This window comes from Apodemus sylvaticus, chromosome 1 (assembly GCF_947179515.1).
Source record: "Apodemus sylvaticus chromosome 1, mApoSyl1.1, whole genome shotgun sequence".
Classification (NCBI taxonomy): Eukaryota; Metazoa; Chordata; class Mammalia; order Rodentia; family Muridae; genus Apodemus; species Apodemus sylvaticus.
This window is the reverse complement of record NC_067472.1, coordinates 18,690,029-18,711,326: the sequence shown is the minus strand read 5'-3', so window position 1 is coordinate 18,711,326 and position 21,298 is coordinate 18,690,029. Positions and strand designations below refer to the sequence as shown.

The 21,298-nt window shown below is 39.4% G+C and overlaps 1 protein-coding gene across 1 annotated transcript in view; it reads right to left on the bottom strand.

Annotated features, from left to right (window-relative positions):
* Hpse2 (heparanase 2 (inactive)) overlaps positions 1 to 21,298 on the bottom strand; it is a 282,113-nt gene that overhangs the window by 194,272 nt on the left and 66,543 nt on the right. Inside the window, exon 4 of the mRNA XM_052182103.1 lies at positions 10,704 to 10,751. Coding sequence (XP_052038063.1) covers positions 10,704 to 10,751 — 48 coding nt within the window. The remainder of the gene's footprint in view (positions 1 to 10,703; positions 10,752 to 21,298) is intronic.

The window sequence follows — 21,298 nt, the reverse complement described above, 5'->3', positions numbered from 1 at the left end:
TATAATAAAATATGTCAACATTTGAAAGATGTATATAGCTCATAACTCAGTGAAGCAATATTTTCCAATTGACTAATTCAGGCCATTAGAACGTCACCCATGAGTAAGAGATCTCTGCAAAGCTCAAGACCTGTGTGATCTGTGGGACCAGGGTATGAGAAGGTCACTTGCATAGTTTCATATTTGATACAATATATTTATATTGTAAATAACTTTGAAGAAACTATCACTTAATGCATTCTGCTTTTATCTGAGAATACCTGGAATTATCTGGAATTTTCTGGAAAATTATATTCTAAAATTTCTTCCTCTTTCAACCACATCTCTTTAATGTAGCCAAATTTTCTTTGCAGTCTTAAACCAAACAATGCATCTATTTAATTAAGCTGGAAGTTAAGAGATTCAACAATATAAACTAAGGCTTTTTTAAAAAAAATAATTTTCCTGATTTTTGAAAAATAAAGTAAATTTCTATAAATATATCTGTTAAGATGTAATAAGTTTATTGTTAAATAATTTAAAAATTTGTTGTAGCTCTAGCATAGCAAGCCAGTATAAATCTGATTTTTATATAAAAATGTGGAAGATTTAATAGTCGTCAAGAGTGAATGGTGTCCTGCAATGAGCAGATGAACCACTGTCCGAGGTGGCTGGGAGCTGTCTTATTTCAGCAGAACAACAGAGGTGGAGCGGGGCCAGGCCATCGAGCACTGGGGAGGTGGAGAACAATTACAGCTACAGGTGCCAGCTTCTAAACAGGAGGCAAACTCCCCTCTCCTGTTCTCCCATGTGAGCAGACTCAACTGGAAAGTCAGAAGAGTAGAGAACTCTTCTCTGGAACAACAACTAAAAGAGCAACCGGTAGGAATGGTAGGAAGTCTGACACTGTGTTACAGACTTTCATTGGTTGAAGAAAAAAATGCAATCGGCTGTTAATGAACAACACTAGAAACTCAAAATAATCAGGAATTTGGGAGAAGGGAGCTTTAATTCTAAAGTTAGAAATGAAAATAAAGGAGAAACTGGAAGGAAACAGCTTGCAGCATTAACGAAGTATGCCGGAGACCACGCATGGGGAAGGAAGGCAGTCCTGAGTAGAGAAAGCAGCAGAAAGGCAGAAGGAGAAAAGACTGCACATACATGACAGCACAGCCAGGCACAGAATGAGGACCAGTAGAAAAGGGCTTTCTGAGGAGCAGAAATGGGATTTTGGAAGAAGTAGAAATACAAATTTCAACAGAACCTAAAACTGACATCCTTGGAGAGGAAATGAGAGACAATCTATCCAGAAACAAAGAAAGGCATTCTGCAGGGGATGTTCTGACTGATATTAGAACTTTCAGAAGAACATTATAGAAGTATAAATGTCAACAGAAAATGTAGATGATAAAAGGGGATCTATAAGAAAACAGAAGGAAGAATAAAATAGGGAAAAACATAAAGATCAGAGTACGACTCGAGGACTGTTAATACCTGACTTGTAACATCCCCAGACTTGTAACTTGTAACCTGACTATCTTCAAATGAGAGGATCCCTTAACAAAGAAAAATGTTCTAAGTCAGTCTTCTTACTGAGGGTATGGATTTCAGACAGAGTGTCTGCTATATACCAACTGGACAGAATAAAGGAGGGTCACATAGAAGACCCCTGGGGACAGGGAGATGCTAAAATTAAGAGAGAAAAAAATGCATCTAAATGAAAGGCTTGGAGAATTTTAAAGGTATTGGATTTCTCAACAGTTACCATGAAAGCTGCAGTCCGATGGAGCATGGGTGGTGTGCATCCCGAGAGTCAGCCATGTGCACCTGACAGAATCAAACCAAAAGGCAAGGCTCTCATCTATCTTTTCCTTAAGTTCCTGGGAGAAATGATATACTAAGTCGAGGGAATGAACCTTAGAGAAGGGTTTTTATTTATCCAATAAATAAAAAGGTCAAGAGAACCCTGAGGATGTGGTGAAGGGTGATCCCAGGACAGCAGCTGTTGAGGAAGCACGGAGATCAGTTGGTCCAGATGGAACAGTAGAGATGGCTCAAGGAGCAGATCTCTGAGGAGACAAAGCCAACTGCTACCTAAAGGGTCTGCATTTATAGAAATTTGCCAAAGACATTTAGTTTTAATACAAACTAATGGTAGAGTAAGAGGAAGATAGTAAAGAAGGTGGTTATCAACACACAGGGAAATAAAAATTTGTGAAAACCAATCAAAGAATATCATATATCTGACCTATGAATTACATTTACATAGTCTGAGGCTGGAGAAATGGCTCAGTGATCACAACCACTTTCTGTGCTTTAGGATCGCAGCCACTAAGTAACAATCTGGGTGGGACCTGTCACACCACTGTAACTCCAGTAATGTAGAGCAGAGAGAGGAGGGTCCATGTGGCTTTTTCTGTCTGCTAGTCTAGCCAACCAAAAGTGTGAGTTCTAGGCACACACACACACACACACACAGAGAGAGAGATAGAGATAGAGAGAGAGACAGGGACAGAGAGAGACAGAGACAGAGACAGAGAGACAGAGAGAGACACAGAGAGAGATCTTACCTCAAGGAATAATGCAGAGAGTGATAGGGGACGGTGCCTGTTACCTTTCTCTAGACTCTGTAAATCAACACTGTACACACACATATTCATAGATCATACACCTCTCTCTCATGCAGACTAAATTAACTTTAAAATTAATAGTAACAATGTGAACAATGAATTTTGATCTAATCACTGAAGTATAAGACATTAGAGGAGGGAATAAAGGGATAAAGTGACATGAAGCCAGAGTCATGAGAGAACTAAATTCTCACCTTCTGTAATAACTGATTAAGGGAACTGAGGGAAAATCAAGATAGTTGATTCAGGCTGTTATTAAGAAAAATGGAAATTAAGAATACAAGTGGGTAAGCTTTATGAACTGCTCCTGGAACAGGGAAATTAGGCTATAAAAGATGAAGCTGGGCACTGATGACTTCTTTAATATGAGGAAAATGTATTCCATGCTTATTATAAAACATTAGATATCACAGAAAAGTAAAAATGAGCAGAAATAGCCCCCATACTCTATACATCGAAGGCCTACTACTACTAATCCATTGGTGTCTTTTCTTTGGTCTTCTTTTTATATTCAATTCTACACAATTAAAGTATGATCTATACATTCTGTGTTTTACTTGCCATAACAAGATGTTTTTCGATCTGCACCTGGGAGCTGGGGCTGTTCCACAGTCCTTATACATAGGTCCTGCCAGAAGAGAGCTGGTCTCCCAGGAGTGCTCTCACTTCTGAGCTCAGAGGTGAGATCGCTACTTTCTCTCCAATAACTGTCCAAACTGGACCGGCCAGGAGCACACAGGAAACAGGAACAGCAGAGCAGCTGGGACAGGATCCTTCCTGTTTTCATCCGCACGGGGAGCTAATGCTGTTCCACAGTCCTCCACAGCCAAACCCTGTCCAGGAGAGAGCTGATCTTGCCAGGAGTGCTGGCACAGGCTCACAGGCCCACAGGAAGGACAAGCTCCAGCTATAGACAGTAACACCAACTAACACCAGAGATAACCAGTTGGTGAAAGGCAAGCAAAAAAAAAAAAAAACAAAACCCCAAACAAATAAAAAAACAAAACAAACAAACAAACAAACAAAAACTTACCAACAGAAACCAAGGCTACTTGGCATCATCATAACTCAGTTCTCCTATCACAGTAAGTCCTAGATACCCCACCACACTGGAAAAACAAATTGAATTTAAAATCACATCTCATGATGCTGATAGAGGGCTTCAAGACAGACATAAATAACTCCCTTAAAGAAATACAGGAGAGCACAGGTAAAGAAAAAGCCCTTAAAGAATTACAGAAAAGCACAACCAAACAGGCGAAGGAATAGAACAAAATCATCCAGGATCAAAAAATATAGGAACAAACAATAAAGAACTCACAAAAGGAAACAAGTCTGGACATAGAAAACCTATGAAGTCAGGAGTCATGGATCCAAGCATCAACAACAGAATACAAGAGATAGAAAAGAGAATCTCAGATGCAGAAGATACCATAGAAAGCATTGACACAACAGTCAAAGAAAATGCAAAATGCAAAAAGCTTCTGACCCAAAACATCCAGGAAATCCAGAACACAATGAGAAGACCAAACATAAGGATAATACGTATAGAAGAGAGTGAGGATTTCCAACTTAAAGGGCCAGTAAATATCTTCAGCAAAATTATAGAAAAAAACTTCCCTAACCTAAAGAGAGATGCTCATGAATATACAAGAAGCCTACAGAACTCCAAATAGATTTGACTAGAAAAGAAATTCTTCCTGTCACATAATTATTAAAACACCAATGCATTAAACAAATAGAGAATATTAAAAGCAGTAAGGGAAAAAGGTCAAGGAACATAGAAGGTAGACCTATCTGAATTACACTAGACTATAAAAGCCAGAAGATCCTGGGCAGATGTCATGCAGAGCCTAAAGGAACACAAATGCCAACCCAGGCTGCTATACCCAGCATCTCAATTACCATAGATGGAGAAACCAAAGTATTCCATGACAAGAACAAATTTACACAACATCTTTCCACAAATCCAGCCCTTCAAATGATAATGAATGGAAAACACCAAAAAAGGAGGGAAACTACACACTAGAAAAGGCAAGAAATTAATCTTCTTTTAACAAACCAAAAAGAAAAGAGCTATACAAATATAACTCCACCTCTAACAACAAAAATAACAGCAAGAAACAATTACTTCTCCTTAATATCTCTTAATATCAATGGACTCAATTCTCCAATAAAAAGACATAAACTAACAGACTGGATACATAAACAGGATCCAACATTTTCCTGCATACAGAAAACATACCTCAATGTCAAAGACAGACACACTACCTCAGAGTAACAGGCTGGAAAACAATTGTCCAAGCAAATAGTCCCAAAAAAACAAGCTGGAGTAGCCATCCTAATACTGAATACTTTAGGTTGATTTTCAACCTAAAGTAATCAAAAAACTTAAGGAAGGACACTTCCTACTCATTAAAGGAAAAATCTACCAAGATGAACTCTTAATTCAGAACATATAATTTCCAAATGCAAGGGCACCCTCATTCATAAAAGAAACTTTAATAAAGCTCAAAGCATACATTGCACTCTACACAATAACAGTGGGAGACTTTAATACCCCACTCTCATCAATGGACAAACCAGGGAAACAAAAACTAAATAGAGACACAGTGAAACTAACAGAAGTTACGAACCAAAATGATTTAACAGATATCTATAAAACATTTTATCCTAAAACAAAAGAATATCCCTTCTTCTCAGCACCTCAGGGTACCTTTCCCAAAATTGAGCGTATACTTGGTCATATGCACCCTATCAGTTCACCAAGGACTAAAGCTGGTTTTCAATAGCAACAAATACAACAGAAAGCCCACATTCACATGGGAGCTGAACAACACTACTCAATGATAACTTGGTAAAGGAAGAAATAAAGAAAGAAATTAAAGACCTTTTAGAAATTAATGAAAATGAAGGCATAACATTCCCAAACTTATGGAACACAATGAAAGGGGTGCTAAAGGAAAACTCTTAGCTCCGAGTGCCTCCAAAAAGAACCTGGAAAGAGCTTACACTAACAGCCTAACAGTACTGCTAAAGGCTCTATAACAAAAAGAAGCAAATACACTCAAGAGAAGTAGACAGCAGGAAATACTCAAACTCAGGGCTGAAATCAACCAAGTAGAAACAAAAAGAACTATACAAAGAATCAATAAAACCAGGAGCTGGTTCTTTGAGAAAAAACAAGATAGATAAACCCTTAGCCATACTAAAAAGAGGGCACAGAGACAGTATCTAAATCAGCAAAATCAGAAATGAAAAGGAAGACATAACAACAGATACTGAGGAAATCCAAAAAATCATCAGATCCTACTACAAAAGACTATTCTCAACAAAAGTGGAAAATCTAGATGAAATGGACAGTTTTCTAGATAGATACCAGGTACCAAAGTTAAATCAGGATCAGATTGTACTTCACACAGTAATAGTGGGAGACTTCACCACCCCACTCTCATCAAAGGGCAGATCATTGAGACAGAAACTAAACAGAGACACAGTGAAACTAACAGAAGTTATGCACCAAATGGTTTTTTAACACATATCATCCTAAAGCAAAAGAATATACATTCTTCTCAGAACCTCATGGTACCTTCTTCAAAATTGACCATATAATCTGTCACAAAACAGGCCTTAACAGATACAAGATGTTTGAAATAATCCCGTGCATCCTATCAGATCATCACAGACTAAGGCTGGTCTTCAATAATAACAAATACAACAGAAAGCCCACATACACACGGGAGCTGAACAATGCTCTACTCAATGATACTTGGTCAAGGAGGAAATAAAGAAAGAAATAAAAGACTTTTTAGAATTCAATGAAAATGAAGCCACAACATACCCAAACTTATGGGACACAATGAAAGTAGTGCTAAGAGGAAAAATTATAGCTCTGAGTGCCTCCAAAAAGAAACTGGAGAGAGCTTACACTAGCAGCTTAACAGTACATCTGAAAGCTCTAAAACAAAATGAAGCAAATACACCCAAGAGGAGTAGAGGGTAGGAAATAACCAAACTCAGGGCTGAAATCAGCCAAGTAGAAGCAAAAAGAACTGTACAAAGAATCAACAAAACTGGGAGCTGGTTCTTTGAGAAAACCAACAAGACAGATGAACCCTTAGCCAGACTAACCAGAGGGCACAGAGACAGTATCCAAATTAACAAAATCAGAATTGAAAAGGGAGATATAAAAACAGAAACGGAGGAAATTAAAAAAAAAATCAGATCCTACTACAAAAGCCTATATTCAACAAAACTAGAAAATCTGAATGAAATGAACAATTTTCTTGGCAGATACCAAGTACCTAAGTTCAATCAGAATCAGATAAACCATCTAAACTTTCCCATAACCCCTAAAGAAATAGAAGCAGTCATTAAAAGTCTCCCAACCAAAAAAAAAAGTTCAGGACCAGATGGGTTTAGTGCAGAATTCTATGAGACCTTCAAAGAAGACCTAATACTAATATTCTTCAAACTATTCCACAAAATAGAAACAGAGGGAACACTCCCCAATTCATTCTATGATGCCACAGTTACACTGGGTATTCTCCCTTGGAGATGGAATAGTTTCTCTCTAATCAGGAACCTGCCACAATTTCCTTTCATAGAGGACTTCATAGGAGAATTTTTTTCTACTTATTATGTTTAATGTTCCAAATAAATTCTAAGAACTGAAAAAAAAATCACTGGCATTTCCCCATGTGACCATTAATGCGGACATTTCCTCCGACCTCTGAACATTTACAATAACTACTTTGAAATAGTTGGCAGTCAGTTCTAATATCTGGATCATGACAAGCATATACTAAGTATAAAAGAACACGCACCTCCACCCTGGAATTTCTATTTGTCAGTTTCAGGTTTTCAGGTGTTGTTTTGCACTTGGTTCTTTGGATCTCATGTGAACTCATGCATCGCAGTGACCAGAGATTCCTGGGAAGTTTACATGCACTTCTGGAATTTTCTTCCAGCCTCTGATTCCTCCTTATGATATAACCATGTATTTCTGCTTCCATTCTAGCTACTCTGTGAAATATGGATTAATTGACTACTGGAAAAGTCACATAAATATGCCTTTCATCTATTACCATTCATCTTCATCAAGAATTTAGTATCTAACCTCTAGTTTCTACCCCTTTCAGAAACATACAAAGTGTCTGCTTTTAATGTATTTGGATACAAGATATATACCACAGGGCCTGTAATTTGAACTTAATATCTGTATAATCATTGCTGGGTTTCTACATAGCGAATGGATTAAATTGAATATTTTGGCCCTTAAAATACAGCCAATTTGTGAGCATGACCTTCCAAATCAAACAATTTAAACACATATGTCAGACCTGGTCAGCATGTAAAATTCAAGAAGATTCTTTAGTTCATTATTATTATTATCATTGTAACCACTATTATTTCAATAGTTAATACCTAATAAACAATTATCTAAATAGGTACTTCATGAATTGAATAAATGCCTTTTAATATGAAAAAATAAAAAAAATGTACAAAACAAATTATGAAAAGATTTTGTAGATTAGTTTAAGTATTATGTAAAATGAGCAAGAAAAAGAACAAGAGAGGACCTATTGATAGTAAAATCATAAAGGGAGGTTTTTCCAAGGAGATGGTATGAAGGTTAAAACTCAAATGATGACAAAGAGTCAGGCATATGAATGGTGAAGAGAAGACAAACGGAAAAGTATGTAGGAAGGCACTGAGACACACAAGGAAGGAACTGAGACACACATGCACAGGGACCTTCAGGGACAGAAAACCTCCGGTGTGCAGGAGAGCGTAAATACAGTCAAGTTATGGTCAAGTGACAGCAACTGATACCAGAAGGTAGTGTGTTAGTTACTGCTCTCTGTAGGTGAGAGAAAAATACTGTGACCAAGAGCATCTTAAGAGAGGAAAGGCTCTATTCTGGATCCCAGTTAAGAAGAATATAGAGTTTATTGTGGTAGGAAGACTGAAAACAGTCAGGAGAACATGGTGGTAGGTAGGCCAGGAAGCTGGATGTTCACATCATCTGCATACAGTAGGAGGGAGGGAGAGATAGAGGAGTGACAGGTGGGGGGGAGGGGGGCTGGGTGTGTGTGTGAAAAGAACAGGAAATGGGGAAAGCTATAAACTCTCAAGCCTGTCCTCAGTGACACTTCCTCCAGCAAGGCTGTACTCTGTAGAGCTTCCATTACCTTCCCACACGGTGACTTTAACTGAGAACCAAGTGCTTAAATGCATGACCACCTGGGGAACATGTCTCATCCAACCCGGAACAGACAGTAAATCAAAGGCCAGGGAACAGAGTTTGGCTTTCGGTTTTGGAATAAAGGGATGAGTATAAATGACAAGCCAGGAGACTTATTCTACGACTCACAAAAAACACGATGAAGGACAAGAATTTCTGGGGAAAAGAAAATTGAAACTTCTTGTTTAGATAACCTGGATATAAATATAGGCTTAAATAGTTGTCATAGTGATTTGAGTTATAGATTACCAACACCCCGAAAAGTCCTTTCTGGATACTTTAATATTCTATCTACTTCTCTTTCCTTTCACACTTTCGTTGTCCCACAATGATCCACATAACGCAGGGGACAGACAAGGGAGAGACGGATGCATCCAAACTGCATCATACCGACAAGTGACTGAGAAGCTGCTCAAGGAGAAAGGATTCCAAAATTCAACACCCCTGCACAGACACCAGAGACTTAGAGAACACCTAAATGTACACACTAGATGGCTACCCTCACACTAGACAGCCACTGTCACACTACACAGATACACTCACACTGGACATCTATTCTTACATTACATAGCTACTCTCACACTAGACAGCTACCCTCACACCAGACAGCTACTCTCACACCAGACAGCTACTCTTATACCAAATAGCTACCCTCACACTAGACAGATACCCTCATACAGGACAGCTACTCTCACTAGACAGCTACCCTCACACCAGACAGCTACTCTCACACTAGACAGCTACCCTCACACCAGACAGCTACTCTCACACTAGACAGCTACCCTCATACCAGACAGCTACTCTCACACTAGACAGCTAGTCTCATACCAGACAATTACTCTCACACCAAACAGCTACCCTCATACAGGACAGCTACTCTCACACTAGACAGCTACCCTCACACCAGACAGTTACTCTCACACTAGACAGCTACCCTCATACAGGACAGCTACTCTCACACTAGACAGCTACCCTCATACAGGACAGCTACTCTCACACTAGACAGCTACCCTCATACCAGACAGCTACTCTCACACTAGACAGCTACCCTCATATCAGACAGCTACTCTCACACTAGACAGCTACCCTCATACCAGACAGCTACTCTCACACTAGACAGCTAGTCTCACACCAGACAGCTACTCTCACACTAGACAGCTACTCTCACACTATACAGATACCCTCATACCAGACAGCTACTTTTAGTAGACAGCTACCCTCAGAAGATGAGCTGCACTTGACGTGACAGGACTTGTTAACATGAGCTTCTTGGAGTGTTGAGGCTTATCCCTTTTCCCAAAGCTGCTTCATTTCTGTAGTAATAATTTTTCTAAATAAATAAATAAATAAAAATTCTAAATAATAAAAATTTCTTAAGTTTTTCTTTTTTTTAAACCTGCTTTATATTATCAAATTTCTTGGCACTAATTAAAACTACATCTGGTAATATACCATATTTCTATGTTCATATGATATATTGAACACTCAAAACTGTCTCCTCTCTTAAACAGGGAAATTCATTTCCAAGGGAAAGCCTACAGGGAAATGGTGTCACACTTCATCTCCATTACCCTTCATCCCTGACAGATTAATTTAAGAGTGTACATTAATAGGCGAGATTTCCAAATTGTCAGTATTTGGGGGGGTTATGGTTTTGAAAATAACAACATAAAGTCATAGCACATCACACAACATGTGTTCTAATAACAGCCTTAGAGGTGATTTTAATTTTTCTTGAAAGATAAAGGGTAGTTTATTAAATGTCAGCTGTGAATTTGGTGACAACTAATTATCTTCCATTTCACAGCTGCTGATAATAAGTGAGATAAAAAATGATGAATACCTACTGTTGCCAGGTAACCGCATCCACTGTGCTTCCTGCCACCTTCATGAATCTGTAAGAATAGAGAGAAAAGATGGTGTGACTTAAAATAATCATATCTCCAAAGCTAAAATAAGGCAGAGCAAGAAATACACTGGGCCAATCCACATCCTGATAGGCTTTCTCAGAGAACCCGAGGCTCCAGCAATGGACACCAAGCTCCCAGGAGAGCACTCTCCCACAGATGTCTCCCGAAGCCCACGCCTGGCAGGTCCCACTTTGATTTTTGTATGATCCAAACCATACCTGTGCTGTTTTCTATTTTCCAAAGTCTCTGATTTCAGCTGGGAAACAATGTTGTTTCCCAAGAATGGCACCACAATAGATGCCTTTGGAAACTGCAGGCCTATCTCCATGGAGAAAGCAGGGGAAACCCAATTTATTCATACATCTGCAAAGCACTATCATATATGCTCCAACGCAAATGTGCCACATCTGTGTGAAACATGATGGGGCAGAAATGTGAGCAGCACAAAGAGTTAACTTCTCCACTTCTGGAGCAGCTAAGCAGAGAACTAAGTATCCTCCATCAGTATGCCCTGTTCTAAAGTAGAGGGAGGCCTGGTTCTGGGCAGTTTACAGCAAAACCTTGTGAGCAATTGCTCACTAACCTGTGTGACCTGGTGTAGGTTCAGAAGAACCAAAGAGAGGAGGATGCATTTGTGATTCGCAGATGCCAAGGTCACATTTTTGAAATAACTTTCTGTCTCTGCTCACTTGTTTGAGGGCAAGTATTGCCATGGCTACTACTTTTCTTTGAGAGTTATTACTCAAAATCAGGAATCAAAGAAAACATCCCAGTTCTTTCAAAAGTTCTTTTCAGCCTCAAGACTCCAAAGAAGAATGTCTCTTCAAAGGAAACATCCAATTGTGCTTTATAACCAAAGATCTCTTGAGCAGAGGAGAAGATGGCCTCTTTCCTGGAAGACCCTTGCTGTCCCGTCCTAGCAGAATCTCTCTAGACAGGTAGATAGCAAGGAAGGGTACTGGGAGCAAATTAAAAGGTCTGTTTTGCTGAGATGGAAAAGGACTCAATCTACCTGTAGAACAAACTGAACAAACGTGGAAACCAGGAATGTTGATTAGCCAAGAAGTGAGGCTTATAAAGGAATAAGGGGAAAAGGGAGAAGGTCACATCCAACAGGTCAGGAGTGACAGCTGGAGGAAGCAGCAGCTACTACTGTTGTCTTAGACTGATTTTGTCTGTATGTTTTTGCTTTTCTTTCTGTAGTGACATTCTACAGTCTGGGAGAAAGAATGACAAAAATATAATAGTGAATAATCCAGAATGGAATTAATTTGATGGGTTGACTCAAATGTGGTTGGTAGGTATTTGGCATTTTCTGAGTACAGAGAGATTAGATTCTTTAGCATTGCTTTGCTTGGTGATGAGGATGTTAGATGCTGTCAATCCCTTTTTGCAGATGATGTGTAGCTTCTTCACTGGCTAGAATGGCAGACTTCAGGTCTCCCACACAGCTGATTCTATGCCACTTCACCTCATTTCATCAGTAGGATAGGAAAGCCTTTGAGTTGGGCAGGGTGGTTCACCCTGCACTCTGCTTCCCTGCCCTGTGTTTAGGAGTCTCCTTTCAGGGTTAAAAGGACACAAATGTTTATGGATTTGGTCCTTCCTACCCTGGTATGTGCTACTTAAGTCAATAGGCATATAGTAAGCATCTGTCAAAACGCAGAAAAAGAAAAATGAAAAACTACAGGGTCAACAGAAATGAATGAAAATCTCCAAGACTATTCTGCTGCATATGTAATCCAAGCAATGGAGGAGTCGATGGCCTACAGACAAAGGGACGGAGATGGAATTTTTTATCTTTTCCTCAGGATATCATAAAAGTCAGTTAACCTTACAGTCTTACATGTAAACATTATTAATTTTTTAAAAGAAAAGAAACAAAGATTTAAACTTATATTTGCAAGGGATTTGCACCTCTAAAATAGTTTCTATCATCTCTGAAATAGTAATAGTCTTTTAAAAGCTGCCTTCAAAATCATAAAATAACCACAATGAAACTAACATGTTGTTATAAACTATTTTCAGCTTCTTATATGTGTAGAGCACACTCTCCAAGATAAAACAATTAGGGAGATACTCCTACTTAAGTCCAGAGGCCTTATCTTACAAGGGGTGTTTGAGATGTTCAAATTCACAGAGCCAGTGTGGACTAAGACCAAAGTCTGATCTAAATCCAACCCAATTTCTGGAATGCTCTGAGGATTTTCTTTTTTCCCTTTCTTTCTTTTTTTCTTTTGTTGGTGAAATTTTATTCATTTTTTATTAGGTATTTTCTTTATTTACATCTCAAACGTTATCCCCTTTCCTGGTTTCCCCTCCCAAAACACCCTATCCCATCCCCTCCTCCCCATTCACCTACCCACCCAGTCTCGCTTCCCTGTTCTGGCATTCCCCTATACTGGGGCATCGAGCCTTCTCAGGACCAAGAGCCTCTCCTCTCTTTGATGTCCAACAAGGCCATCCTCTGTTACATGTGGAGTACATGTGTACTCTTTTGTTGGTGGTTTGGTTCCTGGGAGCTCTAGGGGTACTGGTTGGTTCATATTGTTGTTCCTACTATGAGGCTGCAAAGCCCTTCATTTCCTTGGGTCTTTTCTCTAGATCCTGCATTGGAAATCCTGTGCTCAGTCCTATGGTTGGCTGAAAGCATCCGACTCTGTATTTGTCAGGTACTGGCAGGGCCTCTCAGGAGACAACTATATCAGTCTCTGGTCAGCAAGTCTTTGTTGATATCCACAATAGTGTCTGGGTTTGGTGACTGTATATGGGTTGGATCCCCAGGTGGGGAAATCTCTGAATGGTCTTTCCTTCAGTCTCTGCTCCACACTTTGTCTCTATATCTCCTCCAATGGTTATTCTGTTCCCCCTTCTAAGAAGGACCAAAGTAGTCATACTTTGGTCTTCCTTCTTCTTGAGCTTCATGTGGTCTGTGAACTGTTGGGTATTCCAAGTATCCGGGTTAATATCCACTTATCAGTGAGTGCATACCATGTGTGTTCTTTTGTGATTGGGTTACCTCACTCAGGATGAAATTTTCTAGTTCCATCAATTTGCATAAGAATTTCATGAATTCATTGTTTTTTATAGTTGAGTAGTATTCCATTGTGCAAATGCACCACATTTTCTGTATCCATTCCTCTGTTGAGGAACATCTGGATTCTTTCCAGCTTCTGGCTATTATAAATAAAGCTGCTATGAACATAGTGGAGCATGTGTCCTTATTACATGTTGGAACATCTTCTGGGTATATGCTCAGGAGTGGTATATCTGGATCCTCAGGTAGTACTATGTCTGATTTTCTGAGGAACTGTCAAACTGACTTCCAGAGTGGTTTTACCAGCTTGCAAACCCACCAGCAGTGGAAGATAGCTGCTCTTTCTCCACATCCTCGCCAGCACCTGTTGTCCCCTGAGACTTTGATCTTAGCCATTCTGACTAGTGTGAGGTGGAACATCAGGGTTGTTTTGATTTGCATTTTCCTGATGACTAAGGATGTTGAACATTTCTTTAGGTGCTTCTCAGCCATTCGGTATTCCTCAGTTGAGACTTCTTTAATCTTGTACTCCATTTTTAATGGGGTTATTTGGTTCTCTGGAGTCTAACTTCTTGATATTGGATATTAGCCCTCTATAGGATGTAGGGGTGGTAAAGATCTTTTCCCAACTTGTTGGTTGCCATTTTGTTCTATTGACAGTGTCCCTTGCCTTATAGAAGCTTTGTAACTTTATGAGGTCCTATTTGTCAATTCTTGATCTTAGAGCATAAGCTATTAGTGTTCTGTTCAGGAAAATTTCCCCTGTGCCCATGTGCTCAAGGCTCTTCCCCATTTTCTTTTCTATTAGATTCAGTGTATCTGGTTTTATGTGAAGGTCCTTGAAACACTTGGATTTGAGCTTTGTACAAGGAGGTAAGAATAGATCCATTTGCATTCATGCATGCTAACTGCCAGTTGAAGCAGCACAATTTGTTGAAAAGGCTATCTTTTTTCCACTGGATGGTTTTAGCTCCTTTGTCAAAGATCAAATGACCATAGGTGTATGGGTTCATTTCTGGGTCTTCAATTCTATTCCATTGATCTACCTGCCTGTCTCTGTACCAATACCATGCAGTTTTTTATCACTATTGCTCTGTAATACAGCTTGAGGTCTGGGATGTGATTTCACCAGAAGTTCTTTTATTGTTGAGAATAGTTTTCACTATCCTGGGTTTTCTGTTATTCCAGATGAGTTTGAAAATTGCTCTTTCTAACTCTATGAAGAATTGAATTGGAGTTTTGATGGGGATTGCACTGAATCTGTAGACTGCTCTGGCAAGATGGCCATTTTTACTGCTAATCCACGAGCATGGAGTTCTTTCCATCTTCTGAGTCCTTCTTTGATTTCTTTCTTCAGAGACTTGAAGTTCTTGTGATACAGCTCTTTCACTTGTTTGGTTAGAGTGACATCAAGATACTTTATATTGTTTGTGACCATTGTGAAGGGTGTTGTTTCTCTAATTTCTTTCTCAGCCTGTTTGTCTTTGAATATAGGAAGGCTACTGGTTTTAGTGCAGAATTCTATCAGATCTTCAAAGAAAGTCTTCAAAGAAGACCTAATACCAATACTCTTCAAACTAGTCCACAAAATAGAAACAGAAGGAATATTATCCAATTTGTTCTAGGAAGCCACAATTATGCTGATACCAAAACCACACAATGATCCAACAAAGAAAGAGAACTTTAGACCAATTTCCCTCATGAATATAGATGCAAAAATACCCAATAAAATTCTTGCCAACTGAATCCAAGAACACATCAAAATGATCATTCACCACCATCAAGAAGGCTTTATCATCAGGGATGCAGTGATGGTTCAATATATGAAAATGCATCAATGTAATCTTCTACATAAACAAACTCAAAGGAAAAAAAAAAACACACGGTCATTCCATTAGATGCTGAAAAAGCACTTGACAAAATTCAGCATTCCTTCACATTAAACGTCTTGGAAAGATCAGCAATTGAAGGCCCATACCTAAACATCGTAAAAGCAATATACAGCAAATCAGTAGCCAAGATCAAACTAAATGGAGAGAAACTTGAAACAATCCCACTGAAATCAAGGACTGGACAAGGCTGCCCTCTCTCTCCTTATTCAACATTGTACTTAAAGTTCTAGCTAGAGCAATTAGATAACAAAAGAAGGTCAAAGGGACACAAATTGGAAAGGATGAAGTCAAACTATCACTATTTGCAGATGATATGATAATATATTTAAGTGACCCCACAAACTCTACCAGAGAATTCCTACAGCTGATAAACAACTTCAGCAAAGTGGCTGGATATAGAATTAAAACTCTAAGCTATTTTCACTAGAGCTGAGTAAAATGGAAAAGAAAAAGTTGAAATTTTATGTTGAGAGAATACAACCATATTTATTAGAAAACATATCAGGCTTAAATACCTTCTTTACATTTCTGTGGAATTTTTTTCTAAAAAATGTAAGCTCTTTAGTATTTATTTGCAAGAAAATGTGCTGAATGTGCACATCGAAAGGTGATCCAGTCAGTGTCCTGTTGCAGGACAACCACAGTGAAACCCAGAAGACAGAAATGTACACAGTTAACTCCCAAAGTTACTTTGTGCCACAGCAGTACCAACCTAACTGCCTATAGGGTCATAGTTGAGAGAGCAGCTAGCTCTGCTGTCTATGGTGCTAAAAGGGACATGAGTAGAAAATAGATTCATATCATGTATAACTCTGAATAGTACATAGAAGGAGGATCTAGCTTATGCTATGAGGAACAACCTGGTTTATGGTAGGCATGAACCAGACAAGCTATGTTTTCAGGGTCCAGTGTAGCTGGATGCCAAGAAACAGGTGAGGGGACAGCCGGAGGGCAGGCTGGTCAGGGCTCTAGCAAGTGGCCTCTTGTAATAATCTGATCCTTGCCTAACAGTGAGGTGCTCCTCCAAACCCCATTTGTGTCTGTGTGAGCAGCTGCTAGCATGGCCTTGGAACATGCTAGTGCGTCCTTCACGTATGGCTGGTCAGTTTATCCTATGTTTAGATTAAAAGACATGTGAGGATCAGATTTGGCTTTTAGGAAAATTACTTCTGCTGTAGTAAATGTGAAAGTTACTGGTGGGAGTAGGTTGGTAAGAGTCTACTGCAGGGGGATTTGAAGCTTTGAATTGTGACAATGAACATGGTTAGTGCAGTAGAGCAAGAAAGGCTATGGAAGTTTTAATTGTAACACTTATTGAGATATTTCTAACAGGACTTTCTAATCCTTTTGAAGATACATCGAAGAACTAGAAGGAAATAGTCATTGAGTATAGCAACTATGTAGTCATAAGAAAATTAGAACAAAAATATCCTGCTTGGCCAGAAGGTCCTGGAAAGTTAATTAAAAAGGATAGGTGGTTTACCATGATGAAAACTAGAAACAAACTTTTCATGATAGCTTCTTCTTAGAGACCTGCATATGCATTCTGTCATTTGTTCTGCTAAATATGTCAATAAATTCTTCTTCAACAACTCATTATTAATCAAACTAACATTGTATGAAGAATGGGGAAGCCATAAAGTTGGGGATATTTAAAATAATATCAATAATATCTCTATATAATCATAAAACATGAGATATGATATTTAGAGAATTTACAGAGAAGTATTAATGGTGTTTTGAATATGCTTGGCCCAGGGAATGGCACTATTAGGAGATGTGGCTTTGCTTGAGTATGTATGGCCTTGGTGGAGAAAGTTTGTCACTGTGGGCATGGTTTTTAAGACCCCCATCCTAGGTCCCTGGAAGCCAGTCTTCTCCTGTTCACTTTCAGAACAAGTTGTTGAACTCTCAGTGCCTCCTACACCATGCCTTCCTGGGTATTGCCATCCTCCCACTTTGATGATAATGGACTGAACCACTGAACCTGTAAACCAGTCCCAATTAAATATTGTCCTTGTAAGAGTTGCCTTGGTCATGGTGTCTCTTCACAGCTTCTAATAGTACCAGAGACTGGGGTATTGTTCTCATAGGCCTTTGTTTGGAAGAATGTGGGCTTTGGGACTTTGGATTGGGAAAGCAGTGGAATGCTTAAAGTGGGGTTTAGTGGGCCATCCTAGTAGGAATAAAGAAGATGTTGTTGCTGAGGGTGATTTGAACTATGGAAGCCTGGTTCTAGAGGCTTCAGAGAATAATTTCAGTATGTGGCCAAGAGACTGTTTTTGTGATATTTTGGTGAAGAATGTGGCTGTTTTTTGCCCTTCTCTGAAGAGTGTACTTGCTGCTAAGGTAAAGAGATTTACATTAATTGCATTTACAAAGGAGGTCTCAAAAGACCCCAACAGAGACTTTGTTTTCTGGCTCAGTCTTGTGAAGAACATTTTGAACAAGCATAGCAACTTTAAAAGGAAAAATATAAACCACATGGTTTATATTAATAAAGACAAACAGGAAGTGCTGCAGCTAGACTTGGTAATGTGTAAGAATCACTCAGGTGGTACTGGTTTTGAAGGTATGAAGGGGTCATGGGATGAAGCTGAGGCTTGACACTGGGAGAGACCATGGAAGGCCATTGGTGAAGGTACAGCCTCAGTTGCAGTTGAAGGGGTCATGTAAGAAGTTGAATTTGGCACCATGGAGAGAGCCTATGAGAGGCTATTGGTGAAGCCTAGCTGCAGCAGAAACCCTCAGTGTACTGGAGATGCCAGTACCATGGGATGACCACCAAGAACATCAGCAGCAATGGAGTGGAGTTAACCAGAGCCTAGAGTGATACAGAGGACAGAGCTGGAGGAGCTCAGAAGAGTGTGTGTGGATCCCAGACATGGGAACAAGAAGCTGTGAAGCTCAAGTTAACTTGGAGAACCAAGATGTTAAAGATGCCAGAGCCTTGGGCTATCTGCTGAGGAAAGCTGCTAACAGGAGTGGAACCAGCCCAGGAGAAAGAAGTTTGTTGCAGTTAACATAGATGAAAAAGGAGTTGGCGATCTGAAGATCACTGACATCAGACATGGAGAGGCAGAGTTTGGGGTTTGCCCAGCTGGTTTCCTGTCTTGTTTTGGGGATTACAGTTAAGGGATTGGATGAATCTCAGAAGAGACTTTGAAAGTTAAATTAAACGTATTTTCATTATGCTATGTTTAGGTATGGCCCCCAAAGACTCATCTGTTTGAACAAGCCTCTATGCAGGCCAGGGAGTGGAATGTGGTGGTTTGTATATGCTCAGCCTAGTGAGTGGCACTTTTAGGAGATGTGGCCTTGTTGGAGGAAGTATGTCACTGTGGAGGTGGGCATTAAGACACTCCTCCTAACCACATAGAAGACAGTCTTCTCCTGTCTGCCTTTGGATAAAGATGTAGAACTCTCAGCTCCTCCAGCTTCAAGTATGTCTGGATGCTGCCATGCTCCCACCTTGGTAATAGGCCGAACCTCTGAATCTGTAAGCCACCCCAAATTAAATGCTGTCTTTTATAAGATTTATGTTGGCCATGGTATCAATTCACAGCAGTAAAAACCTAACTAAGACAAATATCTTAAAACCAAATATAGTAAAAACAAAACAAAACCACCCTCTGGCAAAAAATGGTGCTCTTGAAAAGGAAACAATTTCTTATATTAGCTTATGTACTTAGAGAATTTTAATATAAAAGGCCCAGTAGATAATTCTGAAGCTTTATAAAGTCATTCCAATTTTTGCCTGAAAGAAGCTAAGAAAATTAAGATAAACTGGAATAATAAAGAGGTGTCTATTAGTTCTATCATGGACTAATGTATATCTCAAACACAGTAATGATTAAAACATTGCTAATTCAGGAATTAGTAAGAAAATCTTATGGAATAGAATAGATTTTTTAAAAGTATAAAAATGAAATAACTTAACACAAATTTATCGTATGACAAGCATTTAGAATAGTACCACTTGATTTGTTTAATTTTTTTGAAATAGAAATTAAAGTCAGAATCTTACCTAATACACTATTTTATAGAAGATATAAAAATACTTATAGTTTAGCTTCATTACACTCTTTAAACTATTTTAATCCCCAAACATTTGTTATTCCCAACAATTTCTTAGTATATTGAAGCAACAGGAAAGTTGTGGGCTAACTTTGAGGAAGCAATATTGTGAAAGTTGTTATAAACTATTTTCTTTTGTTCTTCTTGGTAAATTGATGAGATAAAGCAAACATATATATGTCTTCCTCTCTCTCTCTCTCTCTCTCTCTCTCTCTCTCTCTCTCTCTCTCTCTCTCTCTCTCTTTCTTTCTTTCTTTGAGACAGGGTTTCTTTGTGTAGCCCTGGCTGTCCTGGAACTCACTCTGTAGACCAGGCTGGCCTCGAACTCAGAAATCCGCCTGCCTCTGCCTCCCAAGTGCTGGGATTACAGGCGTGCGCCACCCTGGCTTAATGTCTTTCTACACTTATTCTGGGGGGGGGGGAATAATTTTATGAATAATGTTGAACACACAATGGGTGTTTTGTTTTGTTTTGTTTTATCACATGGCTAAAGACAGTCTTCTTTTTTGAGAAGTGTTAAAAACAGTTATCATAGGTTCAAATATTTTGTTTTCATAAGTCTTTGAATAACAGTTTTTAAAGCCACCAGGAAAAGGAAAATTAACAACAGAAATAGTGTAAGGGAAATGGAGTAAACAAAATCCCAAGGAACAAATGCAGCAGTCGGCAGGTCTGAGGCTTGCTCCCCGTCTTCGTGCCCTTTCCTTGAAATCGAGGGATTTCTACATCTACTTGATATCTATATCCTATCTACACTCTGTTCTGTCTATGTTGTCACTGTGGAAGACAATGAGTCCCAAAAAATCATAACCTTGGTTCATCAGATACTTCTGCTCCTTCCTTCTGCCTCTGTCTCAGAAACAGGTTCAAAGACACAAATGAACACTTTTCCCAGAGTTGCGCAGTGTGCAGCAGTTGTGATGTGAAAGAGGGGTTGCTGACATGCACACAGAAGCGCCCTGTAAGGCTCTAGCACTAGCTGGAGCTTCCAATAGAAGTTACAAGTCACCCAGGATGTGAGTACTGACAAGGAGAGAAATTTCCGTTTTTCCCAAGTTGTATGTCTCCAATCCTGGTTGTGAGGCTTGATGTCTCCAATATGACCTTGGAGGGGAAGTACTTGCTCTCACATGATCTCTACTCATCAAAGGGCAGCGGTGGAGGGAGAACAGGGTCCTGCATGAGAGAAATTTTTTGGCCAGTACTAGGTAGACACTTTGGTCTCTGGGTGTCTTGCCCTCGGGAGCTGATCTGCTGCTATGGGGAACCCCCTTTCAGTGTGAGAGTCCTTTCTTCCTCCAGAGACTGGATCTGGTAGACCTTCCCTTTGTCACCCACCCCCCCTTTCAGCGTGAGAGTCCTTTCTTCCTCCGGAGACTGGACCTGGTAGGCCTTCCCTTTGTCATCTACCTGCACATATGACATATCTGACACTGCGAAGCCATCTCTGGAAATCACAACTCTGACTTACAACAGGTCCACCTTTGTTCATGATCTTTAAGGTTTGATGTCTGATTCCAGACTAA